Here is a 13,257-nt window from a genome sequence, read left to right on the forward strand (position 1 = left end):
AAGAGGCCTGATTTACAATTCCGAGTTGGATGTCCGTTCAAAGTCGGAGTTCATTTATTCCCGAGTTCCCAGTTGTCTTGAACTCACTGAAGTCAAGTTTTCGCAGTTCCAAGTTAACAGTTGTTTTGAGCGCGGCACAAATCATGCTTCACTGACAGCATGGGCAATGTTAGATGTTTATCACTTTAAACTTGGAAAAGAGCCCCTTACTCCCAGATTTGGGACCACACAGCCACTGATTCCTTCCAAACCACTCATTGTTGAATTTGTGATTTCCAACTTGCTGTGTAATGTTTATGTCCAATGGCCGATGAGCACCGATACGTTTTATCTGTAATTTCTCTTCATTATTTCTCTTCATATGACAAGGATTAAAAAGGATTTGCCAGAAGATTGTCAACTTGATTCATGATGACTGCTAGCTAAGATTTTGAAAGTATGATGTTGACATGTCCAATCAAAGCTACTGTACATATAACGTGATTTGACGTAATTTTATCTGTGGCCAATGACCTTGAGCCTTCTTGGATGGGCACTTCTAATGTAACTCTATGGCAGCACCTAAAGGGCTAGAATTTTCGAGGTCTACCTTTAGACGTGGCGGTGACGTACTGTCCCCATGAGTGACAGAACACTGAGCCAATCACTGGCCTGCCACATCACCACAGAAAGCACTGAAACACCTGCATTTTGGAGCTGCCTTACTCAATAAAACAGAAGAGACCATGTTTATAGGCGGCTTTATTAACTCAATTATATATATATATATATATATATTTTTTTTTACATTGTTTGCAAACTGATATGTGACACATATTAATGCCAAAATAACATGCAAAACAGGCAAGCTAAAAATGTGGGGCTCTAAATAGGTGGGGCTCTGCCGCCACTGCATGGTTCTGATTTCTGTGTGTGTGTGTATGCGTTCATGCAAGTAGAAGAAAACATGTTGACACCATACTTGTGAGACTCTGGCTTCCTTGACACATGTTTTTGGTGTGCCAGGACCATTCACATTTATTTTATACTTTTTTATATAGGGAGGCCAAATGCTTGCTGGCTTCCCTTGCATCAATGCTATGGGTGGCAACAATGTCATACTCTTTTGGACCAGACACCATCCGATAGATGGCCTAAACATAGAGACAGAGGGGCACTGTTTGGCTCGCTCGGATGCTTTCTCCGTTGAGATACAGTATATTCAGCCTCTTGCGAATATAAGGAAAATGATGAAATACAGAAAGACGAAAGATAACTGAATATCATTTTTCTTATTTTTTTCTTAGTACATTTTCTGGGGAAGCCTGGCTTCTCTTGGCATCCATGAATACACGCCACTGCTGAACAGTAGGCTACAATTCCCTTGACTACAACACCTGTTCTGCCAGTCACATTCTGTTAAAGGTCCCCAAAGCACACACATCCCTGGGTCGTTCCTCTTTTCAGTTCACTGCAGCTATCGACTGGAACAAACTGCAACAAACACTCAAACTGGACAGTTTTATCTCAATCTCTTCATTCAAAAACTCCATCATGGACACTCTTACTGACAGTTGTGGCTGCTTTGTGTGATGTATTGTTGTCTCTACCCTCTTGACCTTTGTGCTGTTGACTTTGCCCAATAATGTTTGTACCATGTTCTGTGCTGCTACCATGTTGTGTTGCTACCATGTTGTTGTTATGTTGTGTTGCCATGTGTTGCTGCCTTGCTATGTTGTTGTTTTATGTCTCTCTTCATGTAGCGTTGTGTTGTCTCTCGTCGTGATGTGTGTTTTGTCCTATATTTATTGTGTATTTGTATATATTTTTTAATCCCAGTCCCAGTCCCCCGTCCCCGCAGGAGGCCTTTTGCTTTTTGGTAGGCTGTCATTGTAAATAAGAATTTGTTCTTAAAACCTCTCTGGGATATGTGGGACGGTAGCGTCTCACCTTGCCAACATCCAGTGAAAATGCAGAGCGCCAAATTCACTATAAAAATTTAACTTTCATGAAATCACACATTCAATATACCAAATTAAAGCTACACTTGTTGTGAATCCAGCCAACGTGTCAGATTTTTAAAAATGCTTTACGGCGAAAGCAAACAATGCTATTATCTGAGGATAGCACCCCAGCTAACAATCACAGACCATCATATTTCAACCCTCCCGACGCGACACAAAACGCAGAAATAAAGATATAATTCATGCCTTACCTTTGACGAGCTTCTTCTGTTGGCACTCCAATATGTCCCATAAACATCACAAATGGTCCTATTGTTCGATTAATTCTGTCGATATATATCCAAAATGTCCATTTATTTGGAGCGTTTGATCCAGAAAAACACCGGTTTCAACTTGCACAATGTGACTACAAAATATCTCAAAAGTTACCTGTAAGCTTTGTCCAAACATTTCAAACTACTTTTGTAATACAACTTTAGGTATTTTTTAACATAAATAATCGATAAAATTGAAGACGGGATGATCTGTGTTCAATACGTGTTCAATGTGTAGCATGCTTTCTGGTCACGCGCCTCTAACAAACAGTACACTTCACTGGGGCCTCATTCTGAACATGGCTACTTATTCATTTCTCAAAGGAAAAACCTCAACCAATTTCTAAAGACTGTTGACATCCAGTTGAAGCAATGGCAACTGTAGCAAGGTCCCTTACAAATCTGGATTCCCAATGAAAGCCCATTGAAAAGAGAGTGACCTCAAAAAAAAAAAATCTGAATGGTTTGTCCTCAGGGTTTTGCCTGCCAAATAAGTTCTGTTATAGTCACAGACATGATTCAAACAGTTTTAGAAACTTCAGAGTGTTTTCTATCCAATACTAATAATAATATGCATATATTAGCATCTGGGACTGAGTAGGAGGCAGTTTACTCTTGGCACGCTTTTCATCCAAACGTGAACATGCTGCCCCCTATCCTAGAGAAGTTAACTTGCTTGCCTAGTTAAATAAAGGTTAAATAGAATAAAACAAATTAAAAAAAACGTGACAAAGGCCTATTTGAAGTCACCATCTTGTGACTGTCAAATTTGTATAACGTCTCACAATCATCACATATAACATAGCCAGGACTTCCATCATGCTTTACCACTTCAGCAAATCTTTCCCAAACATTACTTTTCTGGCCCGCCCTTCTCTTTATTTTCAACTCTCCTTTCACAGCTTTTCTCTTATTGAATTAAACTCCACCCGTTTAGGCTTACACAGTAATGCCCGATAGCCTAAAATTATGAAATAAAAACCTCAATGTAGCCCATAGATAGAAATACATTTTATTGGCATTTTTTTCCTCTTTATTCAACCCGCTCGCCCTTCATCCACACAATATTTCATGATCATAAACCCACCCTAAACCCGCCCGCCCCGTGAATATAACTGTGGGGACAGCAGGTTATGAGTCAACCCACGCATCACTAATACAGAAGGCTAATTCAAACTCTGTGGTCAATTCCAACGGCTGTCAGAGTGGCATGTCTTTCACTCTCCACAGAGGCTGATGTAGCATTGAGTTGTTCTGTTGATCCGTTTAGTTACAAACTGGCATGTTGAGCTTCATCCCCCACATTCTATTTAGATGACCAACTGCTTTAACATGAACCCTTTATGAGTTCAATCATGTTGGCAATAGCTGAGCTTGCTGCAGGGAACTCAGCCCAACCCCCTACAAAGCCTTGCCCCTAATTTAACAGCCACACACACATAGGATGTGAGCATATGCCCCCACACACACAGGCACACGCCCACGCCCACACACACACGCGCACACACACTATCCATGTTTGACTGTGCCTTCCACCACACTAGTGCTGCATAGATTCCCTAAATAGGACTCATAGTGTACATGCAAGAAAGAGGAAAATGCCATTAAAACACACTCATATTTTGGAAGAACATCATAACAGAACAGACGGATCTAACTTCGCCTGTAAATAAGCCAAAAACATGATTTTCCTTTTTTTTAATGATATTTCCAAACTATGAGGTGGAAATAAAACTCTGAAATTGTGAAAATTATGATAATGCCCTTTTTGGATAAAGCGTCTGCTAAATGGAATATATTATCACATTATCACAGTGTGTATCATGTTAATGTTTTATCTGACCGTGTGGCTTAGTCTTGTGGGTCTAGTATTCTGTTCATGGGGACCACAGAACGTAGGCTAATGTAGCCTACATGTTATAGAGATGATGTATATATGGGAAAAATAACATTTTGTTACTATTTACTAAATTGTTATACTAATTACAATATTTTTTAAAACAAGTAAATGTAATAATCTAATCTGATGTTTAGAATTTTACTTAAAAAGTAAGACTTCAAGAGATGGAGTTCAATGGAATTGGAAATGCATTCCGTCTAACGTGTTACAAACCCATCTTAGTTCAAGTCGATGGAGTCTATAGTAAACAGTCTGAGGATGACAGGGGGAACTGTCCAGGCCCCCAGTGTCCAGTCTAGAGCGGGAAGTCATGAGCTCTGCTGGTCTATTACCGCGTAGCAACCTAGCGGTGCCAAAAGCTCTGGTCTGCCATTGAAAGCCTACAAAAATGATGATCGTCAGAACGGCCCAAAAGTTTTGTGCTCTAAAATGAGTTTGTTATGATCAGTTTAATCCCCACTGTGAATTCTTTAAAAGTTTGCTACAAATCGAGATATTTAATTAAATAGTGATTAATTCTGACAACAACATTTGTCATCACACAGGACCACGTGCTGACATAGACCAATCACTGGCCGGTAGGCTACGAGGGAGGAGGCTCTCTCAGGCAGGATGAAAACAACTACATCGACCATGATCCTTTGCTAGTTTCGGCAACTTTCACCATGATCCTTTTTTTGTGTGCCATTTTTGTGCCATTCAGCAATATGACCCATAATCCACTTCATGCACCATCGGGAGTGTTCCATGGGAATACGTGGATGACGTCAGTGCTATGACTATCTACTGGTTTGAATGTCTATGGAATTGTTACAGCACAGGAGGTTTGTGGCACCTTAATTAGGGAGGATGGGCTCGTCGTAATGATTAAGTGGAATGGTATCAAATACATCAAACACATGGTTTCCATGTGTTTGATGCTATTCCATTTGCTCCATTCCAGACATTATTATGAGCTGTCCTCCCCTCAGCAGCCTCCTGTGTGTCACAGGCAGGGCTGATCTGATGTTTTATTCAGGACCTCATTTCTTTACAGGGTAGCCTTGCTTACTCTGCTCCATTTCTCAGCTTTTACCTGCCTGGCAGCGGCATGGTGTGTTTCAAGCACACACACGCCAGCAGTTAAACCTGTTTGATATACAGTATGTCACCTGAACCTATCACTGTGTACAAAGACGGTATAATGAGGCAAGGACCTTTCTTTCAAAAGAAGTGAACTTGTTTCTCAAGTTTGTTTTATATTCCAAATTGACGTCAGAGCCGTGTGAAAATACACAGATCTTTTCAATGGTGAATCAAAAAAACATAATAAACTGTGGGAGAATGTATTAGATGTAGTAGGAAGAGACAATTAATCACTTTTACCTGCGATGATGTCATCCATTTGCTCCAAGGCCGCCTCCAACATGTGACTTGCATCTGAGGCCATGGCGACAGACTACTGCATCAGCCTCTATGCTTAGTGTCCTGGAGGGAAATATAAACACTGTTACATTTTAAGAAAGAGGAATTCTAAATATAATATAATTTAGCTTTGAAAACTTTGTACAGTAAACATCAGTTAGAAAATAAATGTCATATGGTACAAATTAGCCACGTATAAATAAATACTTGAACGGAGAACTGAGGATCAATTGTACTGCTGTGATATATTCTCTATTGAAATGGTTTCAGATACAGTATGTCCTTGTAACGTGATGGTTCCTAGGCATACATTGCAGTATGATCCCGTTGGCCTGGTACAGAGACTACTGGTATTTGCTCTGGGTCATCCCTATCAGTAGGACAGAGCATGGCTTAGGGGCTGGGGCTGGGGCTGGGGCTGGGGCTGGGGCTGGGGCTGGGGCTGGGGCTGGGGCTGCCCCCCCCCCTCTGATGACTGTACAGCGGACCCCTGTTCAAATGAGGCCTCCAAACCACCCAGCAGGGTCTCCTCCCTCTGTCATCCTGCCTTACAACCATCAGCATCTACCCTCTTAAACAGAGAGAACAGGCCGTCCCTTGCCTAACCCCCCAGGTTACGGGATCTAAACACACTGTGAATGTCTTCGTTCTTTCAACTGTTGATAGAGCTGATGGTTGGTGGCGTTGGGGTATATCTCCATTCCACTCAACCATCAATCACTGAGTTGGGAGACATTCACAAGGACCCAGGTCTGTTTTCATTACGGCTCAAAAGGGATCAGAGTGAAGCGTGACAGATAAATTGATTGTTGTGCCAAGAAATAAATCTGTCTCACACATCAACCTATGATGAGTTCCAAAGATCAAAGACAATACAAGCATCTTGAACTTTGACTGCTTAACTCTTTCATTCCCACCAACTAACTCTGTACTATCTATCATATGACATAATGGAAACATAGCTATTCAAGTAATCTTCTCTGGAAAAATAATTAGATGTGACCATTGACTGTGATGCGTTGAGGACATAGCGACAGGCCTCTGTGACAAAAGGCAACTGTAGACGCCGGAATGGCAGGCAGGGACAGGCAGGCAGGGCTTTGAAAGGAGCCAGGCGTCAACAGTGTTAATTATGTGGCTGTTCAGATTCAGCTGGACACGGCTGAGGGTGATGGCTCCATTCATTCAGAGCCTCTGTAGTACTAACAGCTCCTCTGTGTAACAGCATCACAGTGGGCAGCAGACACTGCTATTCTAATAACTGGCCTGATCATACAAACCCAATTAAAGCCTGCAGTTAAAGACCATGAAGAGATCAGGGTACTGCAGTGCACTAATGGACATGCCAAAGAGAATAATACAGTCTACTGTCTGCTTCTGTACAATCTAATGTAGCTCGAAGACATGACCTTGGTAGAGCTATTGCCCTGCATTAGGATACTATTGTTGTTGTGTATCAAGTCCATTAGAACAAACTGTAACAAAAGAAAGTGGCAAACAAATGAGAGCTTCATTATGATATTAGAACATAAGATACGCTATCTGTAATAAACCTATGATTTCCAGATATTCAAAATCATAGTGAAACTACCTACTACTTATTTATCATTATTATTCATAGTTTATGTAGAAACAGAGATGCCTTATTATCACAGTTTCCCAGTAAATAAAAACTGCCAGCAAAACAAACTTGATCACCCTGTTGTTGCAGGAAATGTCCTGCATAGCTGAAATCCAAACATGTAGTGTATTTGAGGTTAAATTAAAAAGGCTTCTAAAGTTTGTAATTTCCATTTTAACATTTCATAATTGACTTAACTTAACAGAAAAGATATCAACCCCTACCAAAATGCCCATTATATATAATACACACAATAATTCACATTCCCTGTTGCTGAAGGACTATTTTCCTTCTGTGAGAAACTGGTCAAATTTAGATCCTGCATCTGTACACCCTGTCATGACAGCAGTTTGTTATAAGAACTACATTTTCTTCCCGGTCTTAATGCTTTTTTTGCTGTGCAAAGCAAGGACTATTTTCCTTCTGTGAGAAACTGGTCAAATTTAGATCCTGCATCTGTACACCCTGTCATGACAGCAGTTTGTTATAAGAACTACATTTTCTTCCCGGTCTTAATGCTTTTTTGCTGTGCAAAGCATTGAGGTGGTACTTTGCAGACACAAATATGACTAATATATAACCAAGCAAACAGACCCATCAATAACCTTACAGCACCTAAAGCCTTCTATTTAATTTGGCCCCAGTGTCACTAGTCAGCTATCACAGGCATTCTTACCACAGAAAAGAGGAGTAGGCTGAGCCTGTTTGAAGAGGATAACATTAGCTGGCAGTGCTCAGGATGTCCCTTTGTCTTCCCATTTCATCCTCTGCCCCTGACAGTGCAGTCTAGCAGTCTCTCACAATAATGTTCCATGGGTCGGCACCTTTCTCCGCCGCAAGGTGTATTTTCAATTCAAACACCTGGGCCTGCTCCTCGCTGGATAAGCCATGGACTCGACAGAGAGTGAAATCTAGCCAGGTGCCGTCAGAGCAAATTTCTGTCAAAAACTCAACATTTCAGCTATAGCCAACTTTCACAATGCAGAAAACAGCACGTTTAGAACAATGTGTTGCTGTCTGGAAAAGACATAAAGGACTTTTAAACTACTCCACAGACCACATCAAATGCTACATAACCTGGAGGTTCCGTGCTGAGCCAAATTGAGCTGCCGGGGCATTTATGTGGTGTGCCAAAAAACTCTGAAGGTTAAAACAACAAACCTCTCCTATCCTGAAGCACAAACTCCATAAACAAACTGAATCCGAGCTGGTTTGGATAATCATATATTACCTTAAAACCTCTCTGGGATATTTGGGACGCTAGTGTCCCACCTCAACAACAGCCAGTGAAATTGCAGGGCGCCAAATTCAAAACAACAGAAATCCCATAATTAAAATTCCTCAAACATACAAGTATTTTACACCATTTTAAAGATAAACTTGTTGTAAATCCAGCCACAGTGTCCGATTTCAAAAAGGCTTTACGACGAAAGCACACCAAACGATTATGTTAGGTCAGCACCTAGTCACAGAAAAACACAGCCATTTTTCCAGCCAAAGAGAGGAGTCACAAAAAGCAGAAATAGAGATAAAATGAATCACTAACATTTGATGATCTTCATCAGATGACACTCATAGGACTTCATGTTACACAATACATGTATGTTTTGTTCGATAAAGTTAGTTTAGATCTTAGTTTACATTGGCGCGTTATGTTCAGTAATGTTTTGCCTCCAAAACATCCGGTGATTTTGCAGAGAGCCACATCAATTTACAGAAATACTCATAATGAACATTGCTAAAAGATACAATTGTTATGCATGGAATTATAGATAAACTTCTCCTTAATGCAACCGCTGTGTCAGATTTCAAAAAAACTTTTTGGGAAAAAGCACACCATGCAATAATCTGAGTACGGCGCTCACACACAAAAACAAGCCATACAGATACCCGCCATGTTGTGGAGTCAACAGAAGTCAGAAATAGCATTATAAATATTCACTTACCTTTGATGATCTTCATCAGAATGCACTCCCAGGAATCTCAGTTCCACAATAAATGTTTGTTTTGTTCGATAAAGTCCAACATTTATGTCCAAATACCTCCCTTTTGTTTGCGCGTTTAGTACACAAATCCAAACTCAGGAGGCGCGGGCAAGTCCAGGCGAAAGTTCAGACGAAAAGTCATATTACAGTTCGTAGAAACATGTCAAACGAAGTATAGAATCAATCTTTAGGATGTTTTTATCATAAATCTTCAATAATGTTTCAACCGGAGAATTCCTTTGTCTGTAGAAATGCAATGGAACGCAGCTAACTCTCACGGGAGCGCGCGAGACTGAGCTCGTGGCACTCTGCCAGACCCCTGACTCAATCAGCTCTTATTCCCCCCTCCTTCACAGTAGAAGCATCAAACAAGGTTCTAAAGATGGTTGACATCTAGTGGAAGCCTTAGGAAGTGCAATATGACCCCATAGACACTGTATATTCGATAGGCAATGACTTGAAAAACTACAAACCTCAGATTTCCCACTTCCTGGTTGGATTTCTTCTCAGGTTTTTGCCTGCCATATGAGTTCTGTTATACTCACAGACATCATTCAAACAGTTTTAGAAACTTCAGAGGGTTTTCTATCCAAATCTACTAATTATATGCATATTCAAGCTTTTAGGACTGAGTAGCAGGCAGTTTACTCTGGGCACCTTTTTATCCAAGCTACTCAATACTGCTCCCCAGTCCCAAAGAAGTTATTAACAAGTAACATATGTAGCCTAAATAGAATCATATCTGTGTTATGCTGTTGAAACGATTAAATCTAGGCAAAAAAAATAGATTTACAAGAATACGATATGAAGATTGAATCATCCCTTGCCACTGTCTTTAGAAACTTGTGAACTGTAACTCTATAACTTTCTCAAATCTTAAGATGTTCTTGGTCTGTACAAATAAATAAACAAATCCACTGCACCTGTGTATAGTTCGTACAGTGCCAAACCTCTGTGTCTGCTAGGTCATTGCAGCCCTATTCTGTCCTTCTGCTCGTTCAGTGACTTTCATAAGTGCATTTCTGAGCCACCCACAGTTTGGAGAATCACCAAGCAGCCGAGTGCTTCTGCTGCTATCAGTAAAATGATTAGTGACATCCGAAAACATCACATGCCGAACAGTGTCCTAAGTACATTACAGATATCCAGCTCTGTATCTGGTTTCTGCACATTATCCATTTGGAGAACTTTGATAAGCACTGCATGGGACCTGCTTAAAAAGGGAGAGACAGTAACTTGCCTCTAAGCGTCTAAATTATTCTAAACATTCCTACAAGGGAGAAGGCCTGAACCTCTAAACAGTGCTTTGCAATTTCCATGCCTTTACTTTATAATCCTGAAAAAATGTATGACAGATTATTTACAGTTGATTTTCCCTCCAGTCCTATCAAAGGACTATAAAAAGTAGATTCGCCAAGCTCCCAGCTTGATAAAAAGAAGCAGTGTTTAATACTGGTCAGATCCTCATGGCCCTCTATCTGTCCCCTGACGGGGACTTTATGATGTTGTAATTAGAGTGTGGACCTGAGGCATTCCTTCACGCTGGCCAGGAAATAGCTGATTCTGGCTGAGCACTTGGGACTGGAGGGATGCTCTCTCTCAGCCAGCGCTATCATCACCATGTGTTGTCTAATGTACTGCTGCCATTCAAAAGTCTCTGGGAGATTACAACAACAACATATGATGCCTGTAAGATCATTAATATGTTTATTAACACAGTGATAATGAAGTTTGATCATTATCAGTATAAAAATGTCAGGAGGGTTTTTAATTTATTAAAATGCTGTTCACCTGCTACATGCAGTACAGATATCAATGGAACACAGGCCTAATGATTAACAAGAAAGTTTCCACCTCAATACAAAGTCCAACTGAGAAAAGACAAATACTTGTATGAGCAGATGAGCTCAATGCCCACTCAAGACCATTGTCTGAGGATCAAAATTGATGTAATAAAGATAATTTCTATGGAAATACATTTCTGGACGAACAATGTCCAGAAATGTCCACAATGTGTTGTGTAGATGATAAATACTTTTTTTATCAGAAGGTATGATATCTGTGGTCCCTTGCAGTTAGCACATAGAATAATGAATGGTGAGCTTTGTTTGAGCCAGACAGGCACAGTAGTAACACTGGGAGGAAGATCAAGTTCCTGTTTTTGTCCAGGTTGTCCCGGCCTGCAGTCCTCATGCTCTGCTGAAGACAGACACACTGAGTGCTGCTGGGTAGAGTTACAGTACAGCCACCAGCGGTGTCCCATTCTTTCACAGGGACCAGAAAAGTCCCACATCCACCAGACCAAAGGATGGCTTGTGTGTAAGTCAAATGGCCACACGGTTCAAATGAAGGAAGTGCATTCGATTGCCATTTTAACATGATTCCTGATTATTTGTTTAAGGAGGCCATCAAGGCCTTACAGATTTGGGGGTGAAACTTTTCTGCTTAATTCACATACCTGAAAATCTAGTGTTTATCCCTAGTTACCAGAGGAAGACAGAAATTCTACCTTTATCTGTTGGAGTAACTCTCAGGTCTTCTGACACTAATGGCTGGGCCTAAGAAGTGGTCCTACTGCTTTCAACAATTAGTCTGGTGGGTCATGTGAACAGAACTGCCAGAGCACGTGAAGTGGGGTGAAGCAGAGTGGTGTGAGTTTACTGTTTCCCTCATTGACTCTGGCCTGTTTGGACAAGCAGAGCCAACTGCTGCTGAAGCCCAGAGAGAGAGTGAGAAAGCTCCGGAGGCCTGGATGTCACAAACGCAAATATAAGGGGTTGAGCAGGAAATACCCAAGAATTTCGACCACGAAGGCAGAAGAGATGAACAGAAGATGACCACACTTATGGATGGGGATTTTCCCTACTTCCCTACTAACTAATGCTTACAGAAAATTAAGAAATCACCACCCTTTAAAATGTGTGAATATATCATCTAGAATATTAGTTAAATTTTCATGGAATAAAAAAAGAAAAGTCTTCACACATTATGAAATGCTAACAATTCACACATTATGAAATGCTAACAATTCACACATTATGAAACGCTAACAATTCACACAGTATGAAATGCTAACAATTCACACATTATGAAATGCTAACAATTCACACAGTATGCAAAGCTAACAATTCACACAGTATGCAAAGCTAACAATTCGCACATTACGCAATGCTAACAATTCGCACATTACGCAATGCTAACAATTCGCACATTACGAAATGCTAACAATTCACACATTACACAATGCTAACAATTCACACATTACGCAATGCTAACAATTCACACATTACACAATGCTAACAATTCACACATTACGCAATGCTAACAATTCACACATTACGCAATGCTAACAATTCACACATCATAAATTGAAAGAAAGCAGAAAAGACCTGCTATATGGGACTTTGCACATCAACGGAAACATGCATCCGCTTAATATACCTCAGCAGATTTATTCCAAGCCATGAGTATTTAACGATCAAATCTCTCTAATAGCATCCTACAGAAACTATACTTATGGGAGTCTGGCTGATGATTACAAAATTCATCAACCAATAACTAATCCGCCAGTTGACGTGGGGAACCCTGCTGTAACCTTGGGTTTGGTTTGCTTTACTTAGTCAGCCCTATATTAAGCCCATCCACCTCCCCTCACTGGAGCTTCGTTAGCTCTCCAAAATGTCAACATCAGGCGGCCCGAGTGTAATCGCCCTGGCAGTGGCCCTGTCATACTCATGTCAACAATCAAGTGACTGAGAGCATGTCAAGCAAATATGAGATCGCAACGTCTCACAACTGCATTGCTCCTTTCAGTGGCGGATAAAGGGTTCCAACATTATAAAATAAAAGTCAAGAAAACACAGTAGTCATAAGCACTACCTCATTATTACCATACATGTAAGAGGCCCTGGGAGAGAATGTGTAGACTAGTGTAAACATGCATGTAAGAGGCCCTGGGAGAGAATGTGTAGACTAGTGTAAACATACATGTAAGAGGCCCTGGGAGAGAATGTGTAGACTAGTGTAAACATACATGTAAGAGGCCCTGGGAGAGAATGTGTAGACTAGTGTAAACATACATGTAAGAGGC

General features: G+C 40.7%; 1 protein-coding gene across 2 annotated transcripts in view; it reads right to left on the reverse strand.

Annotated features, from left to right (window-relative positions):
- ppfibp2b (PPFIA binding protein 2b) overlaps window positions 1–13,257 on the reverse strand; it is a 100,892-nt gene that overhangs the window by 67,638 nt on the left and 19,997 nt on the right. For both annotated transcript variants that reach the window (XM_039017606.1, XM_039017605.1), the window contains exon 2: window positions 5,523–5,624. In XM_039017606.1, coding sequence (XP_038873534.1) covers window positions 5,523–5,586 — 64 coding nt within the window. In that variant the 5' untranslated portion in view covers window positions 5,587–5,624. The remainder of the gene's footprint in view (window positions 1–5,522; window positions 5,625–13,257) is intronic.

The sequence above is a fragment of the Salvelinus namaycush genome, chromosome 21 (genome assembly GCF_016432855.1).
Source record: "Salvelinus namaycush isolate Seneca chromosome 21, SaNama_1.0, whole genome shotgun sequence".
NCBI lineage: Eukaryota > Metazoa > Chordata > Actinopteri > Salmoniformes > Salmonidae > Salvelinus > Salvelinus namaycush.